The sequence below is a fragment of the Sylvia atricapilla genome, chromosome 2 (genome assembly GCF_009819655.1).
Source record: "Sylvia atricapilla isolate bSylAtr1 chromosome 2, bSylAtr1.pri, whole genome shotgun sequence".
Classification (NCBI taxonomy): domain Eukaryota; kingdom Metazoa; phylum Chordata; class Aves; order Passeriformes; family Sylviidae; genus Sylvia; species Sylvia atricapilla.
In genome coordinates, this window is record NC_089141.1 from 107,768,897 (window position 1) to 107,796,081 (window position 27,185).

At 48.7% G+C, this 27,185-nt stretch overlaps 1 protein-coding gene across 1 annotated transcript in view; it reads right to left on the reverse strand.

Moving 5' to 3' along the window:
- Positions 1 to 27,185, reverse strand: part of BCOR (BCL6 corepressor) — a 39,717-nt gene that overhangs the window by 5,872 nt on the left and 6,660 nt on the right. Inside the window, 6 exon segments of the mRNA XM_066314044.1 lie at positions 4,950 to 5,116; positions 11,520 to 11,834; positions 12,167 to 12,495; positions 17,988 to 18,341; positions 18,724 to 19,005; positions 26,937 to 27,120. Coding sequence (XP_066170141.1) covers positions 4,950 to 5,116; positions 11,520 to 11,834; positions 12,167 to 12,495; positions 17,988 to 18,341; positions 18,724 to 19,005; positions 26,937 to 27,120 — 1,631 coding nt within the window.

The following is a 27,185-nucleotide window of genomic DNA, read 5'->3' on the forward strand; positions in this document are numbered from 1 at the left end:
AGTCTCTGGAACTGATGCCTTTGACACAGAGAGTGTTGGAGGAGCCAGGATTCCCGGGATTCCCTGCAAGTCTCACCCTCCCACCTCCACCTACTGACTCAGTGCTTCCCACAGGGAAGCATCACATCCAGGACCCGGTCAGTGCTACATCACAGTGTCACAGCCCAGGTGACACCAAGCAGGAGGCAACAAATAACAGAGGTGCTGACACGGAGGCTGCAGAAGTGTCAGGTGTTCTCGCTGTCAGCGAGCATCTGAGGGCTGAGCTGCTGGGTCATGGCACTCTGAGCATCTACAGCAGGAAAGGTCAGCCTTGCTGCAAACCCTCCTGTCCCCCTGGGCACGAAGCATCCCGGCTGAAAGTCTGGCAACAGGCACCAGGAGCAGATCAGCGTTACGGCTGTTGCCAAGTGCTGGGAATGCTCCTTCTCCCCCACTCTCTTCGCTGGAACCTTTAATTTTGAACTCTTTTTAAATTTTATTTCAGAATTACGATTTTCTGGTTTTGAGAGGAGGTTGAGGAGTGTTGTGGGATTACTGGTTTGTGGGTTTTCTTGTTTGTGTTTGGGTTTTTTTTTAAACTGACTTACCTAAGTGGCTTTTGAAGCTGTAATGAATTCAAGATGATCCCTTAACGTATTAAAAACAGCATCTAAATCACCGCCCAGTGTTTCAATTGATTTAACGACACTCAGACGAGTTTATTAAAGGGTGCCTGGGCATTCCCCAGGAAGGAAAAATTGCAGCACATGGGCTGTAACCCTGTGATGGAGCCTCCTTCTGCCGTTTTACATGTCACCAAGGCCAACGTGGTGCTGCAGACAGAGGCAGCGGGGCAGGCAGAACCGATTCGTCATCTCAGAGTACACAGGGAGGCTGCCTGGGCATGAGAGGGGAATTTATAGAGGCACGGGGAAGGAAAGGCGTAGTAAAGCACTGCGGAAGAAGGAAGAACAATAAATAGAAGGAAGGAAAGAAAACACTGGCTGGGATGGGGGGTGGGGGGGAGAAGGAGATTCCCCATAGATAAGTTAAGGGAGAAAAGGCTAAAACAGAGCACTGACAGATTCTTTTACTGGCTAGAACAGCTTCTTGGCAAGCTCAAGAGCGGAACCATGCAAAGGCACAGCTATTTGTTGCTTCTCCCAGCAGGGCCAGCAGAGGAGGGAGTATTCTTCAGTCTTGGCAGAGTTTAACCATCCTCTTTGTAGGATGCAAAAGCAACTACTGGAACAGGCAACTTTTTCAGATGTGAAAATAAAAGAAGATCCCTGGGAGTCCTCCCTGGGCTGCTTTGCCATACAATCTCTTCCACCCTGAGCATCGTGGAAATAAACACTCCTTATCCCTAACGGTACAGTAAACGTAGCATAGCTCGTTTCTAAAACAAACCCTTCAAAAGGCCCCAGAAGGATCTGGGGACATTCGAGAGCTGCAATATCCTACAAAAGACACACATCTCAACCCTCTCTTGTGTACTGCCGAATCTTTCCTACTATTTTACTGCCACGAGAAGTTAGGAAAACATTTCCCTGGGGGGGTTTATCATTCCACCACCAAAACTATAAACCATTTAGACCAGTTAGGGTTCGCTCTCAGCCTTTCAGGCACCGCCAGAACTCCCCTCACTGCTGCCAGAGGTCCTGCAACTCGCCGAGCAATGCCATGCTTTGGCATTTTGTTTTTGTTTCCACCCTCCCGGTTGCGCAAGGCTGCCCCACGGATGAGGCAAGGCACGAGTTGCAGGAGGACAGCTACTCTGACTCTTCTGTACCGCAATTAGCTGCTGGAAGGTACGGCCCTGCCAAGACCAGCTGAAAGGACACAGGAGGAGAGCCATCTTGGCATGGTCCTCGCAGGGGGAAAAAAAAAAATATAAATAAATAAGGCTGAGCTCATCAGCTGCCAGCGGGAAGGATCCAGCGAAACTGGCTGCAGAGAGAGAATCTAGCGAGCGAAGCGACGTGGAGCCCTCGCTAACAGGCAGGAGACGTCTGTATTTTTGGCATGTGGCTGTGTTTCTATAATGGCACGGGTTCAGCTGCAGAGGTAAGAGGAGAAGAACAGCGAGATAAGGCCAACTACACGCGGCAAACAGCCTTGCTCATGTCAGCTCCAACACCCCGAGCCGAGCTACTGGGGTCCTGTCAGGGAAGGGAAGCTCTCACCTCTTAAGCACGGTCTATTATTATTTATAGGTAAGACGATTAAGAGCCCTCAGTGACTGCAGCACCTCGGAGACAGGTCTTAAAGATCTCCGGGTTCTACAATAATCTTTGATTAGGCACTAATTGAGCAGCAGAGTGCTTGTGTATTCAGGGTCTGCAGGCACTGCATGTGGTCTATCAGCATAGAGTTTAAGGGGAAAAACATCCAAGACCTACCACACTTAGCCTGGCCAGATGTGCTGTGAATAGGGCAGGGAGGGACATCCTGTGCCGAGCTGGGGTGAAGGAAGGACTGCACCATTCCCACACCCCCAAACACTGTGTCCTCCTTGCCCCTACACCAGTCTGGCGCTTTGTTTGTCTCTGGCTTCACCGTAGTGAAGCACTGTCCAGTACTATCAGGAACCAGAGGCTGAACGCCTGCCTCATCCCAAAACACACACATGGCAAAGCCAGCACGGCGATCAGAGCACCCCAGCACTTCAGAGACGCACAGACTGCACAGAACTGCCCTGCATCCTTCACATCCACACGGACACCCTGTACAGACCAAAGCCATGTCCTCACCAGCCACAACTTCTCAGAGTGTCCCCCAAAAACCCGACGGCAGAGGCAGCAAGGAACAGAGCCCAGAGCTCCAGGTGACCCCCCAGGCTGCCTCACCCACCACAGCTGTGCTCACACAGCACACACAGCTGCATCACAGCTGCATCACAGCTACATCACTCCTCTGTGCTGCTTCACACCAACGGGCTGAACAGAGCTACACACACCCACTGCCGCTGTCTGCAGGCTGCAGAGCTTCTACAGCTCGACCAGAAGTACCTTTGGACAAGTGAGGTGGCAGAGAGAAAAATAAAAAGCTTATTCAGAGTCATTAAGGAAGCAGCAGTGAAGGACAAGTCTTTGATGGTGCGTTTTTGGGGTTTTGTTGTGGGGTCTTTTTGTTGTTCTTTTAAAGACTTTACTGTATTTCTAAGGGTTGAACAGGGAATTTCATTTTAAAAGCGACACAGCTGAGGAAGACCGATACAGCTTTCCTCCTAAAAGTTAAAGGAGAAAAACTTTCAAGAGAGAAGTGGGATTTGTCTTAGGAATGTCCCGACTTACTCTACAGAGACAGAGAAGTCTGACCTTCCAAAAGGCAGTGCATTACACAGATCCAAAGTTCCTTACAGAAGCTTCTGCTCTCTGTCCTGCCCCACTCAGACCATCCTCCCTCTGTATATTAGTTGTGTTTTGGATTCTTGCTGTCTGTTGGGCAGCTTTCCAAATGAAAAGTAAGTCTGCCCTCAGAAAAGAGGCAACAGCACGCTGAGTTCTGACATTGCCATCTATGATCAGATCATCATTATGTTAATTTCTAAAATCCATTTTCCCAAAAACAACTTTTCAGGGTACACTGGCCAAGTTTCTTTCTTGAAAATCAGCTCCGTCTGTGACTGGAAATCAAAGGTGGACTCTGAACTGGCGGGTGATTAAGACTGCTCAGACACTTCCCAGCGATAATTTTCTATATAGGTTATTCTAGCGAGTGAGACAAAATAATTTAGGATTCTTTTTACGGAACCTCGCCGCTGTTGCACAGGTCACATATTAAAGCTGAAGGCAGCAGAAAATGCGAGGCTGTTTGTCAGCCTGGAGAGCTCAGAACTCTCACAAAGACGTGGGCGACAGAGGAGGAATCTGACAATCCACTCGGCGTTTTAATGTTTCTGCAAAAGGCTTTCCTTTGGGCTGTGATGGGCTGGTGATGGGCCGGGAACAATGGGCCATCATGAACTTTTTAATGGACCATCCTAACCAGACTTCTTTTTGTTTTCCTGGCTCCTCCCTTCCCAAGTTAATAAATAAAGAGCTTAAAAACAAAAGAAGCAGGCTCTTAGTTACGCTAATTTTACCTCCCTGGCTATTTGGATGGTGATAGGGAAGGCGATAAACCATTTAAGATAACAAGCTGCAGGAGATTCGAAGAATACAAAGCGACCTGTCCCCAAAATGCACAGACTGAATAACGCTCTGCATATGCTCAGGACGAGTTACCCCAAGGTCAGCCTCACAGAGGTGGTCAAAGAGGTGCTTTAGGAGATACACAAGAAGCTTAAAAAAAAAAAAAATAAAAGGTCCGGAGCAGCGTTTTTTTCCTCTTCAAAGCTAAAAAGAAAAGCTCGCTATCTATTCTGCCAGCACAGGAACTAAAGCACCCCTACTACTCTGTGAAGGAAACTAAGAAAAAAAAAAAGGCTAATTCGGGATTAAAAAAAAAGAAAAAGTAAATCCAAAATATCGAATGAGCAGATAATTTAACAGTTCAGCAAACAACATTTTTATACAGCATATACAGGACTCGCACACCCGATCGCCACAAAAGCCTGAAGTGCTCTCAAAAGTAACCCTGCTAACAAGGCAAACTCCACTCTTTTGGCACAGCTCAAAGGACCTGGAGGGCACATGAGCAGGGCTGCAGCTCAAGTATCACTCCTTCCTGCCCTGCAGCTGGCAATTCCACCGACTAACAAAAACCAACCAAAGCACAGCTTATTAAAATTCCCAGAAGAAGAAAGAAATTACCCTGAACTCGAGTCACAACAGAAGCGTGTCCCCACCGCTTTACTAACCGGAGAGCAGAGGAGGTCACACGGTCCTGCCCGAGGACCAGCAACAAGGCAGGGTTACCTGCTCCGAGCGCTTCAGGCTGGGGAGGACAGGACAAGGGCAGGAAAAAGGAGAGGCACAGAGAGGGGAAGGAGGCAGAGACGACCCGGTGCTGGTGCTGCTGACCTGGTTCCATCCTGGGCGCTGCAGTTGACGTCGGCGCCGTACTCGAGGAGATGCCGCACGATGCTCAGCCAGCCCCTGGCACAGGCCTCGTGCAGGGCACAGTAACCCGCGTTGTCACGATGGTTCACATCACACGCCTTGCTTTCCAAACAATACAGAACCACTTCCTGGAAACAGGAAGGAAAACAAGATGAGCATCGAGTTGTTCCTGGCTGTGTAAATGTGAGCGTTTCTCTGCTTGAAGGTGAAGGATGGGGGGAAAGAGGCTAAAGACAAAATCCCTGTGGTATGCTGAGTTACCCTCTATGAGATGGGTCGGTCAAAAGGAAGACAAAAAGGAGCTGTTGACAGCCCTGTCTGTTCAGGAGACATTGCAGTGAGCAAGACTTCCCTGAGCAGACTAATTTGGGCAAAGTGACACTGAGGGCTCCATGCCCTGCATGACCCTGTAACCCCCAACATCAGGAATTGTCACAGAGGGAGAACATAAAAATTTCACAGACAAAACTCACAATGTTCCACTTCTGAGAACTTCTACACGTAAAGCCAGTGGGAAGGCTGTTACTCTTACATCAACATTTTTTTAACTGTAAATTCTGCGACTGCAACAGCAGCACAGCCAACGTCGGTTTGATTCTAAAAAGAAAAAGTGCATGACCCGAAACAAAACACACTTAAGGCACACAAAGGATGGTTTGCTATCAGCAAACAAAAACGGGCCTGGCTCTATCGAGATCAGGGAAATCCCATTTTCACCCACCCCGGTTTTCTGCATGCAGAAGTAAAGCCAGGCGCCAGGTTCCAATAACGAGCCCGGCGCTGCAGGAAGCCATGTGAATTTAACGCGATTCATCTTGCAGTCAAATACACCACGCTCCAGAGCCTGGGCCAGACTCAGCTCTGCGCTGCCGTGCAGCCTTGGAACAATGACTGCTCCATCACTCAACCAAAAATTTAGGACGGTGCAAGTCTTCCTCGACTTGTGTCGGATGCAGAAGAAGGCAAAACAAAACAAACGCATTTCTAAGAAATGTTCAATGCATGAAACAGCCCCCGTTCCCAGATTAGTGGAAAACCATGAATTTTGCTTTTGAGTGACATCCTTGCAAAGCCAGATACGGCACGGAGGGGGCGAGTGCTTGTTTTGCCAAAACAAGAATAAAACGACGTCGGGCGCAGCGCATTCGCTCTTCCCATTTCAAAATAAACCCGGAAAGCCCGCAACAATCTGTGCTCTGGGTACACCTGACTCGAGAGCTGGTATCCAGGATACAGCATGAAGCTGCTCTTTTAGCAGGCCCTCACCAACCAGGCTAGAGCTTGAGAGCCAAGGAACTGCCTGTCCCAGGCTCCAGAGCATCCCCTCCACCGGCCACATACCCCAATGCACACACCCGTTTAACCCGGGAGCCCCACAGTCCCACCTCTCACCAAACAGGGGCTCTGAGTGCTCCTGCTGAACAGCCCAAAGGCCAAAAAGCAGTCCAGAACAGATGCTCTTTACCCTGCACATGCTCAAGCCCGTAAGAAGGGCTGTGCAAAATTATACTCCGGAGGTATGAATTTTCCTTCAAAACCAGACCACCCTGCCAGGCAAATTAGCAGATGGATAGGTAGCCGAAGCAGTTGCTGTATTCAGCACCACTTTTAGCATGCAGTTACCATTTAAAATAGACTTTTCAACTCAAAATAAAAGATGTTTCATCTATTTTTGTAAAAAGGAAAGGCTCGTCCTAGGGTGGAATACTTACTACTGGACAAAAAAGCTAATTTTGTTGGGCAATTCTGTGTTAAGAGGCTATAAGAACAATGCCATTAACCACAAAATGTAACCATAAAGACCATAAAACTCTACATTGTTAATTAATTAAATGCCTCATTAACTTTTTTTAACATGATTTATTCAATTTACAAAAAAATTAGCCACCACTGCCAAATACAGGAACATGTGGTGCCACAAACACACTTTTGGTTTCCTAAGCATTTCTCGCTGAGGTTTGGGGAAGGCTGTGAGAGTGCCACAGGGCAGTTTACTGTCTGTTCAGGTGCTCTGTTTAAACCAGCATCCTGAAAATCACTCACAGTTAATCCAAAGAGTCAAACTAGAACATTACCAGACACCTCCACCTCTGCTTGCAGCTTCTTAGTCAAACTGCGCACAGCAACATCAAATTATGCACATACACATGGTCCATCCTCATGTGCGGGGAGATGCCCTTTTCCAGGGGAAGAGGTCAGCACCTCCCGGGCCCCAAGGAGCACTATTCCCCCACAGCCAACCTCAGAACACAGCCCTGGGGTCAGGCATTGTATGCTGAGCCTTAACACTTCCCCCCAGCATCACACCAAAGCCCTGAAGTGATGTCCTGATTCCTGGCTGGATGCAGGAGCCCTACGGGAGCTGTGCAGGGGCAAGATGGCTCTGGAGCTCCTGCTCCTGTGGCAGGGACACTGGGAACTCCCGGTGTCTGGATAAGCCCTGCCTTCACATGTGTTTAAAAACTCCATCACACAGTGCAACCTCTGCTAATGTCACTGCCTTCCCAGGAAGGATTTAATAACAAACTGATGAGGGAACTTTCCAAGTGCACTGTCATGGTTTCACCCAAGCCAGCAGCCAAGCCCCAGGCAGCCAACTCACTCACTGCCCCACCACCAGGACCAGGGGGACAATCAGGGAATCACAGGGGTCAAAGGTGGAGAGCTGGTGGGCTGAGATAAAGACAGTTTAATAGGGAAAGGAAAAGCCACGCACACAAGCAAAGCAAAACAAGGAATTCATTCACTGCTTCCCATGGTTGGGCAGGTGTTCAGCCATGTCCAGGAGAGCAGGGCCCCATCCCACTTATCAGTGACTTGGGGAAAAAACAACATCACTCCAAAGTCTCCTCTCTTCCACCCCAAATTTATACACTGAGCCATGATGTCACATGCCCTGGAATATGCCTTTGGTCAGTTTGGGTCACCTGTCCTGGCTGTGTCTCCTCCCAGCCTCCCAGGCACACCAGCCTCCTCACCAGTGTGGCAGCAGGAAAAGCAGAAAAGTCCTTGGTTCTGTGCAAGCCCTGCTCAGCAGTAACAAAAACATCCCTGTATTATCATCACTCTCTTCAGCACAAATCCAAACACTGCCCCATAGCAGCCACTGGGAAGAAAATTAACCCTACCCCAGCCAAAACCAGCACATCCAGACACACAGCAAAAAGAAGCATCAGGCAGAAAGACAGCCAGTGTTTCCTCTCACATCAAATTCATTACACAAGCCTTCTGTAATTTTTTTCCAAAAAAGACTCTACGCTCCCTGTAATTCCCTCTTCACAAAAAGTAAATTACAGTTTTAAGACTACCATTATCTCAAGCCATTTGTTTCAAATGGGGAAAGCAGAATGGATTCGAGAGTGGCCATACATTGTGATGGGTTGGTAACATCCTGCTGAAGCATGGGCTGGCACAGAAACCTAGGGAGGGAAAGGCAAAGCTTCCCACCAGTTTCATCAGAGATTTCCAGGGCTGAAGACCATTTGCTGCACTTTAAGTAGCCTTGCTGGCTGCAGCCCTGCAATTTATCTGACCAGACACAAGCCACACTTGCCCTTTGACATTTCACACTCGGGTCAACCTCCACACAGAATCACATCTGATTGTGTCCTGCTTCCTGCAGTGATCTGGGGCACATCTGCACCCTGGGGCTGATGCAGGACAGAGGCTCATGGCCTCGCAGCTTTTGGGCTCCCCGTGAGTCCAGCAGTGATACACACAGCTCGCCAGCACCTCTGCGTGCTGAAGGGTTTGGAGTGGGATCTCTGCACAGCCTCAGGGCATCCCTGCTGCAAAGGCAGGCAGGCTGCCAAGGGCAGGCACGAGCTCATCCGGTCTCAGGGCAATCCAGCATTCCTGCCAGGGCTCCGTGGTGCCCTGCGGTGCCAGCCGCTTCCAGCTCCCAGCCCTGAATCAGCACTCGGCTCCCTCTGCGAGCCGTGGCCCTGATGATGCAAACTTGTCTGTCCTCCCCTGCCACTGGGCTGGCACAGGGCCACCGGGCTGCCACCACAGCAGCCAGGGAAGCTGTGCCCACCAGAGGTTGCTGCCTTGCTAACAGGGGTGGCAGAAAACTGGCCTGTGTGCTTCCCAGAGGTCACAGACCAGCATATCACCTCGACTCATCCAGATTTTTCTTCCTTTTTTTTTCCCTCCCCACATAGAGGACTTTCTTACTTCTTGACCATTCTCATTCTTTGTGCAGACAGAGGAAATTCAGTTTTCTACTAGCTGCAGTAGTCTCATCACTGTCAAGAAAAAACCCCCAGCTATGGATGGAGCTTCCACAGATGATCAAACTGTCACAGCTCACCATGGGCCAAACACCGCTCTGGCAGGGTGGCACAGCCACCCATCACTCTGAGCCCTGAAAAACAGACACTGTTGGATTCTGGCAGCAGTTTGGGTGCATGGAGTGGGCTCTTTCCCTGCCCTGCATTCCACCAGCAACAGAACCAACTGCTGCACGGTCAACACCACCTGAACAATCAAATCAAATGAGCTGAACCCTTAAGCCTACTAAAAACACGGTGTTGACTTGAACTTTTGGGCGAATTCAAACCAAAAAATGGAAATCACCAACCAGCTGATAATGGGAAGGCATGGTGGCACACAACGTTACCCACACCCTGGCAAGCCTGGGTATCCCCCAGCTTTCTGCAACCAGCCAAATTGATAGCAGAGAGCTCCTGCTATCAAAGCAAATGGAGAGCTCTGAGCCTCTGCTTGAGCAAGACATCAGCCCATCACTAAGTTTGGGAGCTGCTCCCACCGAGCTGCGCTCAGCAGAGGTGCCAGGCACAGAAAGCCAAGTGCCCAAGCATACCCACCCTGACAGACCCCATGCAGGAAGAAAATACACACTGCTAGCTTGGAGCACGTTACAACACATTTTGATTTCGGACACACAGAAAATTAAACCATCTGAATTATGAGAATACCATAGCACTGTTGTAACAACCACCTCTCCCAGCTAGAGCTGAAGTGCCCTGGGTTAGAAGAAGCCTTTGTCTAAGGTAAACAAAACATCTACAATAAACCCTGCCTTCCAGAGCTGGACAAGGCCTTGCTCCCCACAAAGCTCTCTCCAGCTATACAAAGGGCATTTCGAAGTTTCAGCAAATCCCCAAGGCTGGGCAGGCCCCACCTGCACCTGGGCTGATGCCACCTTCCCACGTGAGGCTCACTCCCAGCTCCAAGGTGCAAGCAGCCCTCTCAGCAGCACAGCAAACCCTGCAGCCACACGAGGGCAGCAGCCACTCTCTCTGCAATGAAACACCTCTGCACCAGATCTGAAATCGAGCAACGGCGCTCATACCTACAATGCCCATATTTCCCCAATAAAAGCCTGCTTCAAAACGGCAGAACTTAAGGGATTCATCGGTTTCTGATTTTTGTAGCAACAGGGGGCCCCTTTCATTAGACAACATTGTTCCAGCTACACCAAGCAGCTCCAGACGCCGAGGATAAAGCATGCAGAGTGCTCCTATGATGCATCTGATCATGCAAGAGGACACTCCAAGTGCTACATCCTGTGTCACATACCAGATACTCCTTGGAGAGAAGAACAAAAATAAAACCCTTCTAAACGACGCGCTCTTCACAAACAACAAAAGCAGAAAACATACAGCTCATTAAATCACCATAAAGATTACTTGGGAGGAAGAAAAAAGAAAAAAAAAAAGACATTAGTTCTGTTTGCAGATGGTTTATATTTAAAGGGAAGTGAGGGTTACCAATAAAACTTTACCCTTTGCTCATTCTTGTGGGATGCTGCTCACCCTGCACCCCTGCCAGCTGACCCAGCAGTGGGGGGAGTCATTCCCACAGCAACCTGCCTCCAAACCCCACACATCAGGGGAAGGGAAAGCAGCAGGGGAACAGGAGGATACCAACGAACCAACCCAAAGCTGCCAATTCACCAATTTCCATCTATAAAACTGGGAAGAGTGTGGAGGCAGATGAGCCTGCCAAGCCTCTGCCCTGGAGGGATGTCCCTTGAATGGAATGTGATAAGCTCATCCCAACCCTCCCCGGGAGAGATAACCTTTACATGAGGCTGTTCTCCCTGGTCATGGCGAGTTCCCATAATGCTCCGATATAACCATGTAGATTCTTTCTACCCCACTGGTTTTTCCCCTTTGGTACCACCCTTGCTCTCCCCCATAAACAGCCCAGCTCTTGCCCTGTTCAGCAGGGAGCTGCTGTCCCTGGCCCCTTTGGCAAAGTGCTGGACAATAAAGGCTATCCTGTCTGTCTCTGCATCGGCCTGGGATACCCTCGGAAGGCAGAGCTGAAATCGCTGCTAAGAGCTGATCACTTGCAGCCACAGGCTGAGCCTTGCTGAGGCTACCCAGCAGCCAGAGGACTGCCCAGACCCCTGGAAGGCTGTCTATAGCCAGACCTCTCTCTCTGGGACGACTGCGGCAATCCGGGTCGGACCACAGACGCCTCAGCCGTTCTCAGAAGAAGATTTCAACTTTTGAAATTATTAAAGAAAAACCCAAACCCATCATCCCGAGGGAGCCTTACCTCATAGCCCAGGCGTGCCGCCCGCTGCAGCAGCGTCTCCCCCGCGTTCTTGTTGACGATGAGGCGCCGCGCCTCGGGCGGCATGGGCCGGCTCGGGGCGGTGTCCGTGGGCCGGCTCGGGGCCGTGTCCAGCCGGCTCAGGGCAGTGTCCGGGGCCGGGCTGCCCAGGGGCAGAGGCTGCGGGACCGGCAGCAGCGAGGGCTGCGTCTGCTGCAGGCGCTCGTACGGCTTCTGCTGCTCGTACGCCTTGGCTGGCGAGGAGTCGCAGTCTGAAGTTGGCTCCAGCCGCTTCCTGACTTTCCTCGTCACCGTTACCTGCCAAAAGCATTACGGCGGGGGGGTTTTAATCTTTGTCTGCACTGTACAGTGATGGGACTGTGTTTTGGCAGCAAGGAATTACGCTTTTCTACTTGCATTTAAATTTTTAAAGAAAGACCCGCTAGAGCTTTTAAACGCAAGGTGCTTCACCCCTGCAACAGTGCCTTCAACTAAGGTTAAGAAAAGCAAAGACAAAATGTGCCAAGCACCCACAGACAAATCTGAACGCAATCCCCACTACCCTGCATGCACGACAGTGCGTTAAGTTTTAAGCAAGCTGGCTCTGCCTTCTCAGGGGCCGGTGGACAATTAAGACTAAATAAAGATACCTTATCTTCAGCATTTTCGATATCTGTGGTGTCATCCCCTGTCAGAGATGACCTCCTTCTCCTCTCCTGCAGTGCCAAGTGTTTTGTTTTACACTGACGTTTCCCTGATGGCTTCTCGCACTCGCTGTATTTCGGCAGCAGAGATGCATGTTGGAAATCCTCCTCTTCGTCTGTGTACAGCCCATCTGTCTTCCGGCTTTCTTTAATTTTCTGCTGTTTGGCAGCCAACCTCGAGGCTGGAGTACAGCTTGGCTGAGCCTGCCTTTTGCTGTTTGCATTGGTGGATGAAAGGCTCTTCATGTGCGGAGACACCGGGAATACGGGCAAGCCTAAATGGGAAGGAAAGGCATTACACATCGCACGGTGCGTTAAACGGAAAATGCATTGCTAGCACTTAACACAAGCTCCTCCACTGCTTAAGAGATCTACAATTACATTTTCAAATCATTAATATTTTAAGCGATCCACATCCAAACTGTAAATAGCATCTCGCCCGTTGACGGCTCTCGGGCTCTAATAAAAACCCCTGAATGAAATGCCCCGCAGGTGCCGGGCAGCGCCAGCGCCGTGGGGATGTGTGCCAGGCCGGCTTGGCAGTGCCACAGCCCGGCCACCACGGGCAGAGCGGAACAGCTGCAGGGAAAAACTCCCTCCTTACCTAGGACTGATCTGAAGGGGAACCAACTCCTCCAGCAGCCTGGGCCTCATCCCAGCTTGTCTCAGTGGGGTGGAAGGGCAGACACAGGGATGGTGAGGGGAAGGGAGAAAGGTGGGAGCATGGATCAGATTTTAATGGGACAGGTGGGAATGCTGAGGTTAGCCCCAGTACAGCTCTAAGACAGGGAACACCCCCTCAGCAGCATTTTGACTTCAGACACAAGCCAAGAGAAGAAAGACTGCTCAAGGAGCCGTCCCTACAGGAGGTCTGTGCAAGCTCTCTGTCAGAAAGCACAGGGATTTTGCAGGAAGAGCAATCAGATAGTTTTTTCCCGCAGAACTCCATTCAGAAGTGAGTCGTTCTGGGACATTGGGACACTAAGGCCAGTGCTTGCTGTCTGTGGCAGGATACTGGCAGGGCTGGGTTTTCTCTGGGGGTTAGTTCCAACAAGCTGGATACCACAATCTGGGCCACATGCAAAAAGCATGGTTAGTTTGGGGTTTTTTTTCAGAGTGCAAGCAGGCTTACAACAAAACAAGGACAGGAAAGTTGACTTTTTATAGTCTGAATTTCCCTTGGGAGGAGAATTGAGGTGACCTCAGAACCAACTCCTCTGCAGAAAAATTAAAGGTTGCTGGAAAGGAAGGGACACCTCAGCCAAACAATACCACACAACTAAGGGAAGGTGTGGAAAAAACTTTGAGAACTTGAAAGAGGCTCCCTTGCTCTGAGAAGTCTCTGAAGTGATGCTACTTTCAGAACAGGAGAGATGGCAGCAACAAATAAGCAGGTGCCTAGAGGAGAGACACCCTTACTTAAAGAGATTCGGTCCGGAATCAGTTGGTAAAAAGAAAATAAAATCCAGAATCCTCTTTGGTGGGCAGTTTCACACTTTAGTCTTCCTTTAAATAGATCTGTGAAAGCAACTCACAGAAGGCTTTCTAGATTAAGGATGAAAACAGAAATCCCTCAGTTCTTTTGAGCCACTTTCTAGAAAAAGATACATATCATGGCTTGCCAAGCAGATGTCAGGGAATTTATGGGACACATGATGTGCAGATTGTTCAGCAAAAATCATTTAAGTTTTTCAGGCTTTGCAATACTGAAGGAAGGCACCTAGTCATAGGCTGAGCCTATGGATGCAAGACTGTCTTTCTAACTCTGTAGACAGCACGAGGTAAAGAGTGTTTAATTCTCATGTTCCCAACTAACCTAATTGAGTAGTATGTGAAAAGCCCAATTCCAGTACAGAAGTACCATCATTACCTACTTAATCACTTGCTAAAGAAAAAAAAAAAAAAAAAAAAAAAAAAAAGAAGATGGAAAGATGGAAAGCAACAGTGAGGAGCTCTGGTGAGTGCAAATGGAACAAACAGCTGCATGCAGAAAAACTACAATAGAATGAGAAACTCACAGGTCTGGAGAAGGACAGAAATACTGAAAGGATGGAGGAAAAAAAACACACAGGAAGCTCATCTCAAAGAACTGCATGCTTTCCCATGCAGACATGCCGAGGCATTGAAAGCAGAAGTTTAATCACCACAAAAAATGTGTACTCCTGCCTGCAAACTCCACATCAACTTTGTGCTTCACTCTGACCCTCCACAGTGGTGACAGCAGGCACCAGGCTAAACGTGCACCAGAGCTAAGAGATGGACAGCAGCTGTGCTCTGTGCCCAGCAGCTTCAGGGTCAATAACATTGCAAGACACCAGCACTACACAGAAAAAGCCAAGCATCAGCCTGGGAAATGCAAAACAGAGGCAGAAAAGCAGCAAGTGCTTAATCCCGGAATCCCACCTCATCTTTCTGACCAGGTGAAGAGAGAAGAACAACAAGATGAGCAGGAATACACCTAAATATCCATGGGGAAAAAAAAAAAAAACAACAACAAAAAGAAAACCCAAACCAAAACCTTAAAAAACTCAGGCCTCTGACTGATGTGGGTTGTGGCGAGTCTGACTCAGAGCTCAGAGCAGGACCTGTCTCCCTTCCCGCAGGAGCGGGGTGCCGAGAGGTCCGCGCGGAAAAGCAGCTGCTGCCGCGTCACCTGAACGCTCGCTTGCTCAGCTCCCACCCCAGCAGCTGCCTCCTCCTGCTGCCAAGCCCGTGGCCCCCGCACTGCCTGCAGCCCGAGGCAGCTCCCAGGGCTGGCACTGGCTTCCCGGTGGGCGAGATCCTCCTGGCTCCTCTCCTCAGGGCTTTTGTTTCCGCGCTGTCGGGGTTTTCTCCTCGTGGCTGCGGCTGCCCGGGGAGCATCGGGAGAGCTGGCACGGCCCTGCCAGCAGCACAGGGTTATCGCTCAGCTGGGACCACAGCACAGCCCCTGGCTTCTGCCTTGGTCACGGGGCTGGGCAAGCAGTGTGATGCCCTGAGGCAGCAGTGTCCCCATGCTCATGGCCCCGATGCGCTCTGGAGACCCAGCACGGCAACCTCACTTTGCAACAGGCTCACAGGATCATAACACGGTTTAGGGGCGGAAGGGAGATCATGCCTTGAAGATTATCCAGTTCCATGTCCCTGACATGGGCAGGGACACATTCCATTGGATCAGGTTGCCGTGCCCTTGTCAAAAGTCCCTCTCCAGCTCCCTTACAGCCCTCCTTTAGGCTCTGGAAGGAGCTGTAAGGTTTGCCCAGAGCATTCTCTTCTCCAGGCTGAACAATCCCAACCCCCACCCAGCCTGTCTTCAGAGCAGCCGCGATTTTTTTTTGTGGCCTCCTCTGGACTCACTCCAGCAGGTCCACATTCTTCCCATGCTGGGAACCCAACAACTGGACACAGCACTGCAGGTGGGGGTCCCAAAGCAGCAGAGCAGAGACAGAATCACCTTCCTTGACCTGCTGCCCACGCTGCTTTGGATAAATACAACCAGGATAACAAGCCCAGAAGTCAGGGACCTCCACATTCCCAGAGATTCGCAGGCAAGAGTGGGAAATCATCCTGCTAATGCTGGACTGAGGCTTCAGAGGTACAGAGGCCTCTCATGTCCTGCTACAGCCTGCTCCTTGGGACACAACCAGCTGCCCAGCAGTGGAGACTGCCACAACTGCAGGCAGTGCTTGAGCACAGACAACAGCTGTTGCCAGCCCCAAACTTCAAAAAAAAAAAGCCACAAGTGACAGTATATATTCTCATATTGACAGGTCTCTGCTTGCTTAAGAAAAGTTTGGAGACTAGTCCTGAGCAAGACAGACAAGCTGGAAGACTCCATCCCTATGTGACTGTCATGCAGAGGATGATCTGTCACACAACGGAGGAAAACGTCCTCATTCCAGTCAACTAAGAACAAGGAGATTCAAAAGTTTACACTTCAACAGGGCTGGAGAAGCACCAGCAAAATTATCGGAATGATATCCAGTATCTTTGTACAATGAACAGTGAGGTGCAATTCAGTCAAGTTTATGGTTTTATAGCAGCTTCCAAAGCTGAGTTTTTTCATGGCCATAGGGCACCTGAACCTGAATGCCTTTGGGAATGGTGCATAAATTAGGAGCCACCTCTTTTCCTTTCCCAAGGCCATTAGCCTGTCGCTGTCACAGGAGGCATTGCAGGGGAAAGTGAGAGCATGCTTCCACAATACAGCTCCTTGTTAGTGACCCTTGTTTAATCTCCACAAGGTATCTCTCTCTGAAAGCACAAAGATGAGGGGCAGGGGAGTTTGAGCCGATACCATGCTTGCCAAGGCAGCACATAAAGCAAAGAAGTAAGAGTCAAAGCTCCTTTCAAACCAAGTTTTGATCTCCTGCTCTACAAATCCTTCTGGAGAACCTTCCCCATCAATAAGTTTGGGGGTTTCTGCCCTCAGATAATCCTGCCAAGGAGGAGGACAGATGAAGAGTGTTAGGACCAAAGGGAAGCTGATACTTTTGCCTGTGACGTTACAGAGACGCTACCAAAGAAAATCCTCACTGGCACAGGATGATCTGGACTTAGTCCTTTCCACGGCATGGGACAAGAGGACCCGCTCTCCTCTTCCTTCTCTCTTTTAAGGGGATCTCAGCTAAACTACAGGTTAGGCCAGCTGGAATGTGAATGTCTTCCAGCCAATGAAGGTCCCAGGTTTGCGAAGGAGGAAGGAGCCCAAATGCCATACATGGAGCTCCCACTCCCAAAAAGTCTTTCCTCAAAAACAAGCAAAGGGCTAGGAGAGGTAAGAGCAGGAAAAGAAAAAGAAGAGAAAAGGGGACTGGCCCTGTGGACTGTATGATTCCATTCCCCACCAGTTCTCCAACCAAGCTACAGCAGCAAAATGTTGAAGGGAAGGAGAAAAGCATCAGAGCAGAAAAACGTGCCCAGGGGCTGAGGACAGTGAGGACAGGAAAGTGACCTGTCCTCAGTGACAATTTGGCAGATTGTATCCACAGGCTTTCCACCAGGATAGTGAATTGACAGAAATGGGATGGAGGATGGCTAAAGGAAGAAGTGGAGTGAGGAGGAAAGAAGAAGCCAAAAACAAGTCAAGGAGAGCTGATACACTTTGAGGAAGCAATCCCTTAGGAGAGAGCTGCTGGAAGACCTCTGCCAAGGGGCCGGGAAGCGGGGTGAAAGGGGTTTACAGGATGTGCTCAGGACAAACCAGCAAAACATCCTTGTTAGGAGGAGATGAGCTTTACTCTTGAGCACACAGTCTGGGAAAGGCAAGGGAAGCCAGCAGTGCTGAGGGTGCTGGAGGTGTTGGGTTCCCGAGATTAAGAGCTGCTATAGCTGTGCTGATGCTGTTTCAGAAGCTCACAGCCCCTCAAATCCTAGGTGTGGTTAAACACCCTTACACAACTAGCAGCCCATTTGCTCCCTCTCTTACCCAAAAGCATTGCCTGCATTTTATGCCCTGCCCAGCTCTCCTCTAGAGTAATAAACTTCATCTTCACATTATATACAAAAATATTTGAAGCCGAAAGTCACACACACACACACACAAACACATAGTTACACACACATACACAAACACATTTTCTTGTCTGACAAATATCAGGTACAGTGCAATTCTTAAAGAGGAGGTGTCAGTCCTTATAAAAAATGGACATCTACAGAAATATATATAATTAAGAAAAAAAACAAAACAAAAAGAAGAAAAAACTCTCGACAATTCCTTAACATCGGTGGCAGCATGCGTCACTGTAAATGCTAAAGCCAGCTGGTTTCCCTAGTAGTCTCTGCATACCTTGTTCATTGTCACTTGTTTTGAGGGACTCTTCAGACCAACTTCTATTGCTTTTGGCCTCTGACCTTTTCTTGGTGTGCCTTTCTTCTGTGAAGTCTTTGACCTTTGCAGTGGCCTCTGGCTGAACAGCCTCAGCTAAATCTTTCCTGCTTTGCCGGCCCAACTTGCCGGACGGGGATCTCTCTGGTGACACCTGCTGCTCCCATAGTTCCCTAAGATGCTGCAGGTGACGCTGCTTTTTGGGATGGAGCCCTGTTAATTCAATGCACACCTTCAGGTTGGTCACCTCATTACAATTGGGCTCTTCTAAGTGGTTAGAGGAATTGTTTGTCATTTCCCTCTCAGGCCAGTCATCTAATGGAAAAATAACTAAAAATTAATCAAAAAGCCCCCTCAACTTAAAACAAAAGCTACATTTCACTTTCGGGGCATATAGTCTCAGCTTTAGCACCACACTATGCATTTTAAAGCTTCACTCATTAAGGGTTACATGCACTACAGTAACTTGCACTGCTGTGGCTACAGTGTCCAATGACTAGTGCTTTATCCTTATATACCAAGTTTTTTATATATACATATATACATACATATATATACATATATATAATTTCAAAGTGAAATGACAGTGCTCACATTAGTAACTAGCAAGTTCAAAAAATGGAAACACATTAAGCCAAAGGGACGTTCCTTTCACAAGACATTCCTTGAGAGAGACCAAAGCAAAATGCTGTCTTACCTTTGGAGTTCTTCTTCTTTTTTGCTTTTGATATAACTTCGTCCTGCAGTTCATCCACAAAGCTTTCATTTTGGCTGCCATCATTTTGCACTCTCTCACCAGAGTGTTTACGTTTCCTGTCCAGACGTGGACATGAATGTTGGCCAAAATCTTCTGTTGGCTGGTCTTCTGCCTTTTCATATACAGAATGTCTCTCTAAATAACATTTCTCATTTGAGAGATCTTTTTCCTCTGGAGTTTCAAGAAAGTGACCTCGGTTGTTTTCTGCACTAGTAAAGTTACCTAAAAATAAAAAAACAAACAAATACCACAAGACCTAATAAATACGACACAATTCATTGTGAGAAGGCTTTGCTCTCTGATCTCTTCAATGTCATCTCCACCATGACTTATGGCTCATGGGGCATGCAAATAAACACAAAATCGTACTTGGGAACAAGTCTCCTCTGCCCAGCCTAAGGCAGCAGTTTTCTCAACAGTGAAGCACAAAACCCCCAAATGCACACTACTTTGTGTTGTTTTCACATTAATCTAAGAGGCACAATATTCACTACACTTGTATCCATAGAAACATCACAATATGCTTTTTTAAATAAAGAAACATCTTTAGATACTGAAAGCACAAACCCTTTTCAGACAACCTCACCCCCTAAACTCTGGCAAGTAACGATCCAGTTCAAAATACCTTCTGATGACAACCAAGTATTCGTCCTCCCTTAATTCCTAATCTACCACTAACTTCTCCCATCAAATTGCAGAGTCTGACTTAAAAGCATTCATCCCTTCTTCTGGAGATATAAATGGGCTACAGAAGACGCACACACGGACACAGAAATACCACTAAGAATAGCTGTGATATTTTGCAAAAAAGCACTACTTGAATCCAAGGTTATAAAAAGGCTTCCTCACTTCAAGTAACCAACCAGGCACTGTACCTCACATGATCTGTCACCTCCTTTTAAAACAGACCTCACTTTTTTCAAGGAGTATTTCCAGCAACAGCAAAAGGGTGAGCTCTGAAAAGCTTACTAGAAACTAGTCTGACAAATTAGCCACAAAAACACCCAAGCTGCCTCGCCTGCACTAACTTCAGTTTTCCTCCAATAATGTTTGCCCCAAAATTCAGAGACAGCCTGTGCAATTTTAAATGGATGCTTGATTTAAAATTACACTTAATCACCATCTTGAATAACGTTATTTTCTTGGGTTTAACCAAACTAGCAAAGGCAAGGTTAGGCAGAGATGCAGTACAGACTTCAACACAGATAATCAGCTCCTATTTACAATTCCCACAAACAAGTTGGGCTTCCCACGTGTTTTAGCCATCCTGGCCGACAATTACTGCACACCTCTGCTGCTGTCTGGCAAACTCTATGTTCCATCCTACTTCCCCATGGCCCACTGCCCCTTTTCCTCTTCCTCCTTCTTGCCCTTCCTCCTTCTCCCACTTCGCCCCTTCCTGCAAACATATTGGCTGGTTTCCCACCTGGACTCCTGGCAGCTCTGTTGCCCTTCCTTCCTGAAAGGGAGAGGAATTCTCTCTCTCTCTTTTACTCAGTCTTTTGCCCTGTCCAGCCTGGCCTTCAGCTTCTGCTCTTCCCCCTTATCCGGGCTGACATTGCTCCCCTGCAGCCCCTTCTCCTCTCCTGTGCCATCCAGGACCCACCACCGGCAGCATCAGGAGGCAGCCCAACTCTATCCCAGCTTATCCTGACAGCACCTTCCTACATCTCTGCAAACTCCTCCTGGTTTCACGATCGTCCTCAAAATTCCTGTTGTCAGTAATGGAAGGGTGGGGAGATGATGAGGGGAAACTTCCCTGATGAGTTTTCTCTTCACCACAATCTGGAAATGGCTCCTAGCAGCACTAAGGGCTCTGGAAATGTTTGTGGGCACCAGAAGACACCCCAGCCTAATTTTTACACAGCTTGGGAAGCTGCCTGCAGGGCTGCTAGTAAAACAGCACAAGATATGGGCCAAGAAAAATCAAAACAAAAGCTGATTTTCTGCAGGCGAGTGGGACGCTCGGGCTGTTCCGCTGCTTGGCGATGCTCCTCTCCACAAGGCCGTCTGGCCAACACATGCTCCTTCCAAGACTTTAAAATGCACTTTGTCACACTTCTTCCAGCCAAGAACGCTGAGAAGTTCCAGAGAACAGGTATCTCAGCTTACTGTGCCTCTAAATCACAGAGTCCCCCCAGATCAGAATGAATCTGGCAGCACCCTGTGCTCGCACATCTGGCAGGAGGACACCGCCCCACAGCTGTACCCTATAACCACACCAAAAGCACCAGCAGCCCTGTTTCACACAGCATGAAAGCAGCTGGCCCAGCCACGTTTTTAAGTATCACAATAGAAATGAACGCATTTATCAGATTTCATTTTACATTTTTAATGCAATCTGCTATTTTCCTCCCTTCACAAGGAAACATTATACTTCTGTGGTCAGTTTCCCTGAAGCGATCAGGTAAGGGCACTCTCAGCCACACTCCTGCTGTCTTAGAGCTTTCTCATCTCCAGCAGCACCAACAGCTACACGCCATGGTTCCTGCTGAAAAGTCACTACACGGGGATAGCTTTCCTGCTCCTAACACTGTCTGGCCTGAGAAAAGGCAGGCACATCCTGACCAATTCCCAGAGAAGCTCTTGCAGGGTCAAAGGAAGTAGCAGGCTGTAGGGAGGGGAGGGGTGATGGTCTTAATCTTTACGGCTTGCAGGAAACAGCAAGCTAATTCCAGCCTGCCACCACCGAAAGCAACCTGCTGCAGATTAATTCCTCCTCTATCTGCAAGAGGACTTGGCACGGGGATGCCGAGCGCCGCTCGCTCCGACTGCGCTGAGAAATGAAGGGGGAGAGACCTCGCTAACAGCTTGTCACTGTCAGCGTTCCTCCAGGGCTCCACACGCTGGGAAGAACAGCACACACCTATTGACGTTGATCCAAAAAGCCCTGGCTGCCAGCAGCTCCGTGACACCTCGGTCACATCCCAGAGGGACCCTCGGGGGAGCAAAGCAGAGACAAACCCGCAGCTGCCGAGGCAGAAATGCCTCTCAAGGACCACCCGCTGCACACGCAGCTCCGAGATCCATCCCGCCGGCTGCAGCCAAGGCCACGAGGGAAGCGGCATCTCCGCACACTAATCCCGGTTGTGTAATCACCCTGCATCCCGGCGGGAGCCGGGCGGGACGAGTCCCTGCCTGCGCCTCTCCCGCAGCTGGATTCTCGGTGCCAAGGAACAAAGGTCACTCCCTGCCGGGGACAGCCCAGGGGCTGTGGGGCTCTCCCCGCAGCCTGCACCGACAAGTCACACAAAGCCCCGAGGTTTTTTCCCCCTGGCACAGCTGTGGCTGCTGCACGGAGCGCAGGCTCTATTAATATTTTACCACCGGATTCCACTCTGTCCTCAAACTGTTTTGCAAGCAACCGGGATCAGATGCAATGTCTCCCCAAATTAAGATATAAATGTCAACAAGCACGGCAATATAAGCATAATGTGCGTGCCCAACAAGGCTGAGGAGAATTTATCTGTTTTTGTTCCCACCACCCCCCTCCCAAGCCATGTATCTACAACATCCTTTTCTCTGCCTGAGGAAGAAAACAACAACAAAATCTTGGGAGTTCTCATATCATCATTATTCAAACAGTGGCAAGGTAGCCAGAAACACAGGATAAATGCTGAGTTCTCATAGCAACACACCTCTATGAGTAAGGAGATTAAACTCTTAAATGTGTTCCTTCCTCAAGCCTCCAGTATTTGCCAGTCTCACACCAGCTGTAACAACCAGCACCAACAATTCAAACCATTTCTCACTGTCCTACCAATGCAGAAACAAGGAAGAATTAAGAAGATGCTTCTTCCCAGCCGGTTTCTGTCTGAAGCAATATCTTCTTAGTGCACAGGTTACAATCTCACAAGAAACAGTTACAGACACGCACAAACAGGCTACCCAAAAAAACTTTCGTTTTTCCATCTTCCTGTTCCTGTCAACTGCTGTCAAACGAGACCAGACCCTCCCATGCAATGCAAACAAGGAAACACATCTTAGTGTTTAGGCCGAAGATTCTTTTGTTCAAATAACATGGCAGCTAAAAACAGCCTTCCTCTTCCCTGGAGCAACCTCTCACTGCCCTCATATGCAAGGCACCCTTTATTCATCCAAGAACAGTAATGACTATCCAAATGCTAGAACCAGTACTCAGCAGGGAGATCAACAACAGTAAGAAATTCCCTAAGACATCCTCAAGAATTCAGTTCTGGGTATCTCATGGGGCAGAGGAAACCCAGTTGATTTCAGTTTTCCCTCCAAGTACCTCTGCTTGGGAGCTTTCCACGTTTGTTTCATTCTGCCCAAGCCTACCACACTGCACAAACAAGCAACCACCACTCTCAGTGCACAGACTTTGTATATTTTTTTCCCTTCTATGTGCTGTGGCAGGAAGGTAATAACTGACCAGGGCAAAGGACATGTTTGCTGCTTCCATCTTTCATTTGTTCCAGTGTACACACAGCCCAACAAGAAAAAAAGAAAAGCAGGGCATCGGCATGCAGAGGGACACTGGTAGCTCACTACAATGCTAAAATCAATTGTGCAATGTGTTCAGGCACATTGCACCATTTACCTTCACATATACCAACTGCTTTAACTTTTGCCTAATCATCTCATGCCTTAAGATCAGGCTTGGGGTAATACTGGGGTAATTTTGCCCAGCAAAGGCTTAAACAGGCAGTATCTTCCTTCCTAAAAAATTAAATGAACAGGTAAAGTCATGCTGCCCAGTCTAGAAATTCACAGTTGGTAGGATTCATTCAATCTTTCACACTAGGGTATGATTTTCAGAACCTCTGGAGGAGCTTTGTTAAGAACCGACATGCGATCATCACATGCCCGTATTGATGCATGTGTCCGTGCCAATAGCTTAAATCACTTGATCTCTGAACAATCCTATGACTCATGACATATGCATCCCATAATTTATCATGTTTGTGCTATGAAAATGCACCGGAGCAGCATTGCCTCAGCAACATTTACAAGTCACCTTGGCAACAAAGCAGCTTTGCGGCTGCTCTCAGATGCCCGTCTCAGATGCCCAGCAAAACCCAGACTAGATGGGAGAGAACTGAAGCACTTCTACTTTACTGCTCGCCTTTAATTGCTCATTAATTAGCTAACATGGCTATCTGCCTTAAATTGGGCCTTTAAAAACAAAAAGGGTAAAACAAAAAGCGAAGCAAAACAGAAGCCCACTTCTTTTACCCTTCTCCAGAAGGCTCAATGCTCGTATACTTAAGGAAACTCCCAGTACAGCAAAGCCACACGCACTGCCAAGCCCCAGGAAAAGTTTAAGGAACCGGATATTGTGCCTTCATGTGCTTCCAAAAAAGTCTATACATGTGCAACACAGCTAGGAAAAACATCAAGTCCTAGGACGAGCTAAAAAAAAAAAAAAAAAAAAAAAAGGGCAGTTTCCATCACATCAAATGTCTCTGTAAGCATCACCTGCCCGTGTTCTCTAGCCTTTTGTTGCACTGGTAGGTTTAGAGGAGCCAAGGGGGCAGGCAGCTGCCAGGGCCCCGATGGGCTCTGGTGCTCCATGCCAAGCACATGCCACCGTGGAGGCAGCAGCAGGGCAGCCCTGGGAGCTGGCTCCGTGCCACAATCGCGGGTTTGGATGGTTGCCCTCCTCCCCGCCGACATCAGGCAGGTGAAGGGCTGGCAGTGGGGGCAGAACAGCTCGCTGGTTCCACTCCTGAATTCCTCCCTCACACAGGTGAAGGCGAGGCTGTTTCACTTTCAAGCTAGCGCCAGTCAAACACGAAACTGAAGGAAACAACTTTTCAAGCAGCAAGAATCGCTTGCGGGAGGCAGAAACGAAACAGAGGAAGCTGCAAAACCACCCGCTCATTCCCGTTCAGGAGCTTGAAAGCCGAACACACCAGCAGCATGGTCAGAAATTGAAAGCAAAGGGAAGGCAAACGACAAGCAGCTCCGGCTCTCACCGAAGGGAAAGAGAAGGCAGAGCTCATCACCCTCTGCCAGGCGCTCAGTGAGAGATGCTTTAAGGCTGCCGGTGGCTCAAGCCCCAGCAGAGCCCAGCCACCACAGTAGAGGCATTCAAGAGGTGTGAAACTCGGCTTCCTGATTTATCAGCTGCTATCCCGAGGGGCAGGAGGTGAACCACCACGATAAAAAACTTTTACTGAGACCTGAATCTGTACTGGTGAGTATTTGCTGCTGCCCAGGCGGGCGTACAAAAAAAAAAAAAAGGAGCTCCCTCAGCAGAACAGATCCGTGCTTTTAGGAGTTTAGACATTTGGCCAAAGTCTGAAATAGCCTGTTAAGTCAGAGCTAATTAGCGGAGGAGAGGAATGAACTAACATAAGACTGAACATACTTTCCCTGCTTCCAACAGTTATTTAACAGTCTCAAACAAATTTCAGCCAGCAGATTCAAGTGCCAGAGATCTCACTAAATGGTGAATTTACAGACAAACCTTATCATCAGCCTTTTGCAAGGATGGGGGAGGTGTTTCAGCATACAATTATGCTCTAACACACTCATCTCTCCCCAGCCCCCTGCCACCCCTCCACAAGCACCCCATGTCCCTGAGCAAGCCAGCCTTCCCTCCCTCTGTTAGTTTCCTGCACACTCCCCTCAACTCCACAGCCCATCATCCCCCCTTTGCTGAACCCTCTTTGCAGCCAGAACAAGACAGCAGGACTGCTGCTGCCACTGCTCTTCTAACTTCCCTGCCCACCCAGGGGGGAATCTAACAGAGGACATCACCAGGGCATCCCACGTCCTCTGGGGCAAGGAAGTCAGCGATGGGGACAGCCAGGGCAGCAACCTGCCCAGCTCTCAGCTTCAGCACAGGGGCTGCAAAGGCAGCTGTGCCTTCCTCCCCGCAGCTACCTCGATATAGCCTGGAGAAGGAAAAGGCTGCCCACCCTCCAGAGGCTCAGCCTGCCTCTCCTCACCCTGCTACCCTCTCCACTTCCACAATTAGAACGTTCCCTCGCCGTTTTGCCATGCCAGTTTTTGTTGAGGCTGTCATTTCAGCGATAGCCATGCCACAGTAACTTGAATTTAGGTGAGTAACCGAGCAAGTATGATTGACCAGCATGCTCCCTGCCAAAAGCATCAACCAAAGACCAGAACAATAATTCAAAGTTATTAAATTGCCTGAATGAAATTTTCTACTAGCCCTACCCATGAATCTCCACCTACCAAAGAGCACACTTAACCACTGAGTTACACAGCTCTGCACACACACACACACACGAGTGCAGTCTGCAGTACAATTCCTCTTGCTTTGCAATGCTTTCAGCACAGATCTTTTTTTCCGAGTTCTTCAAAACAAAGTAGCAACAGAAGGAACTGATCCGTTCCTTAAATGCCTAGGTAAAATGAAACAAAACAAAACAAAAGGTGGAAACTGACAGAAGCCATATGCTTACCAAGAGTGCAAAGAAAAAAGAAGCGACCTTTCTTGCGTACAGTAAAAAATCCCCTAATACCATTTATTTATTTTTAACTTTATCTTCTAGGACATTGCATTTCCACAGTCCTCTAACACCCTGTAATAACCTAGAGGGAGCAGATAGCCCTACAGGGAATTTCACAGACTCTGCCTGCAAGAACCTGTGCCTCACACACACCCTCCCAGCCACTGCAGAAGAAGTCACCCAGACAAAGTAGCTTCTTACATTTGGAGTTGTTACTGCCAGCTTTTATGGATAAGCCAGCCTGCCAGATCACATCCTTCCCCACTTCCCTTCACTCCTCTGTCCTCCATCCTTGCTTTGAAGACTGCAATACTGGCATATCTCAGTGCTCCTGCAACTTCAGGAAGCTGAACTCCTTCTTGCTTTCCTCTCCTCTCCCATATCCTTTCTGTATTTACATGATCACCTTAGACCTTTGCTTTCACTGGCTGATGTGGTACCCTGTCAGTTAAAAGGAGGGTCTCTCTAAGGCAGTAACTCAGACAGTTAACTATCTCCTCAAAAACAGATGCAGTGGCAACCAGAAACTTGCAAATCCCAAAGCAAGCACAGAGGGTACCAGCCATGGCAACTCAGCACCTGCAGAGGATGAGGTCAGTGACTTTCACCAGCAACACAGTGAGAACACAAAGATTTGCTCGCTTTGCTGCAAGCTACCACGGCAAAGAGACACACACACGCTTCAGAAAGCCATCTAAATTCGCTTACATCTGTCATTGTCATTTTGGTCAGCAATGGCATCTTCCAGAGCAACCGACTTTGGCTTCTTTTCACTGTTTCCTTTCAAGTTTTCCCAGTCTGCCTGGCTGAATCTGCAGACCTCTGAGTCTTTGGTAGCTGTTTGGCCTTCTCTCTCTTTCATCTCCAACTCTGAGAAGCGCATCATTGCACGCTAGAAAGAGAATTGATATGAAAAAAAAGTCTTGCAATAAAAACTACTTTCATTTACCTTACCTT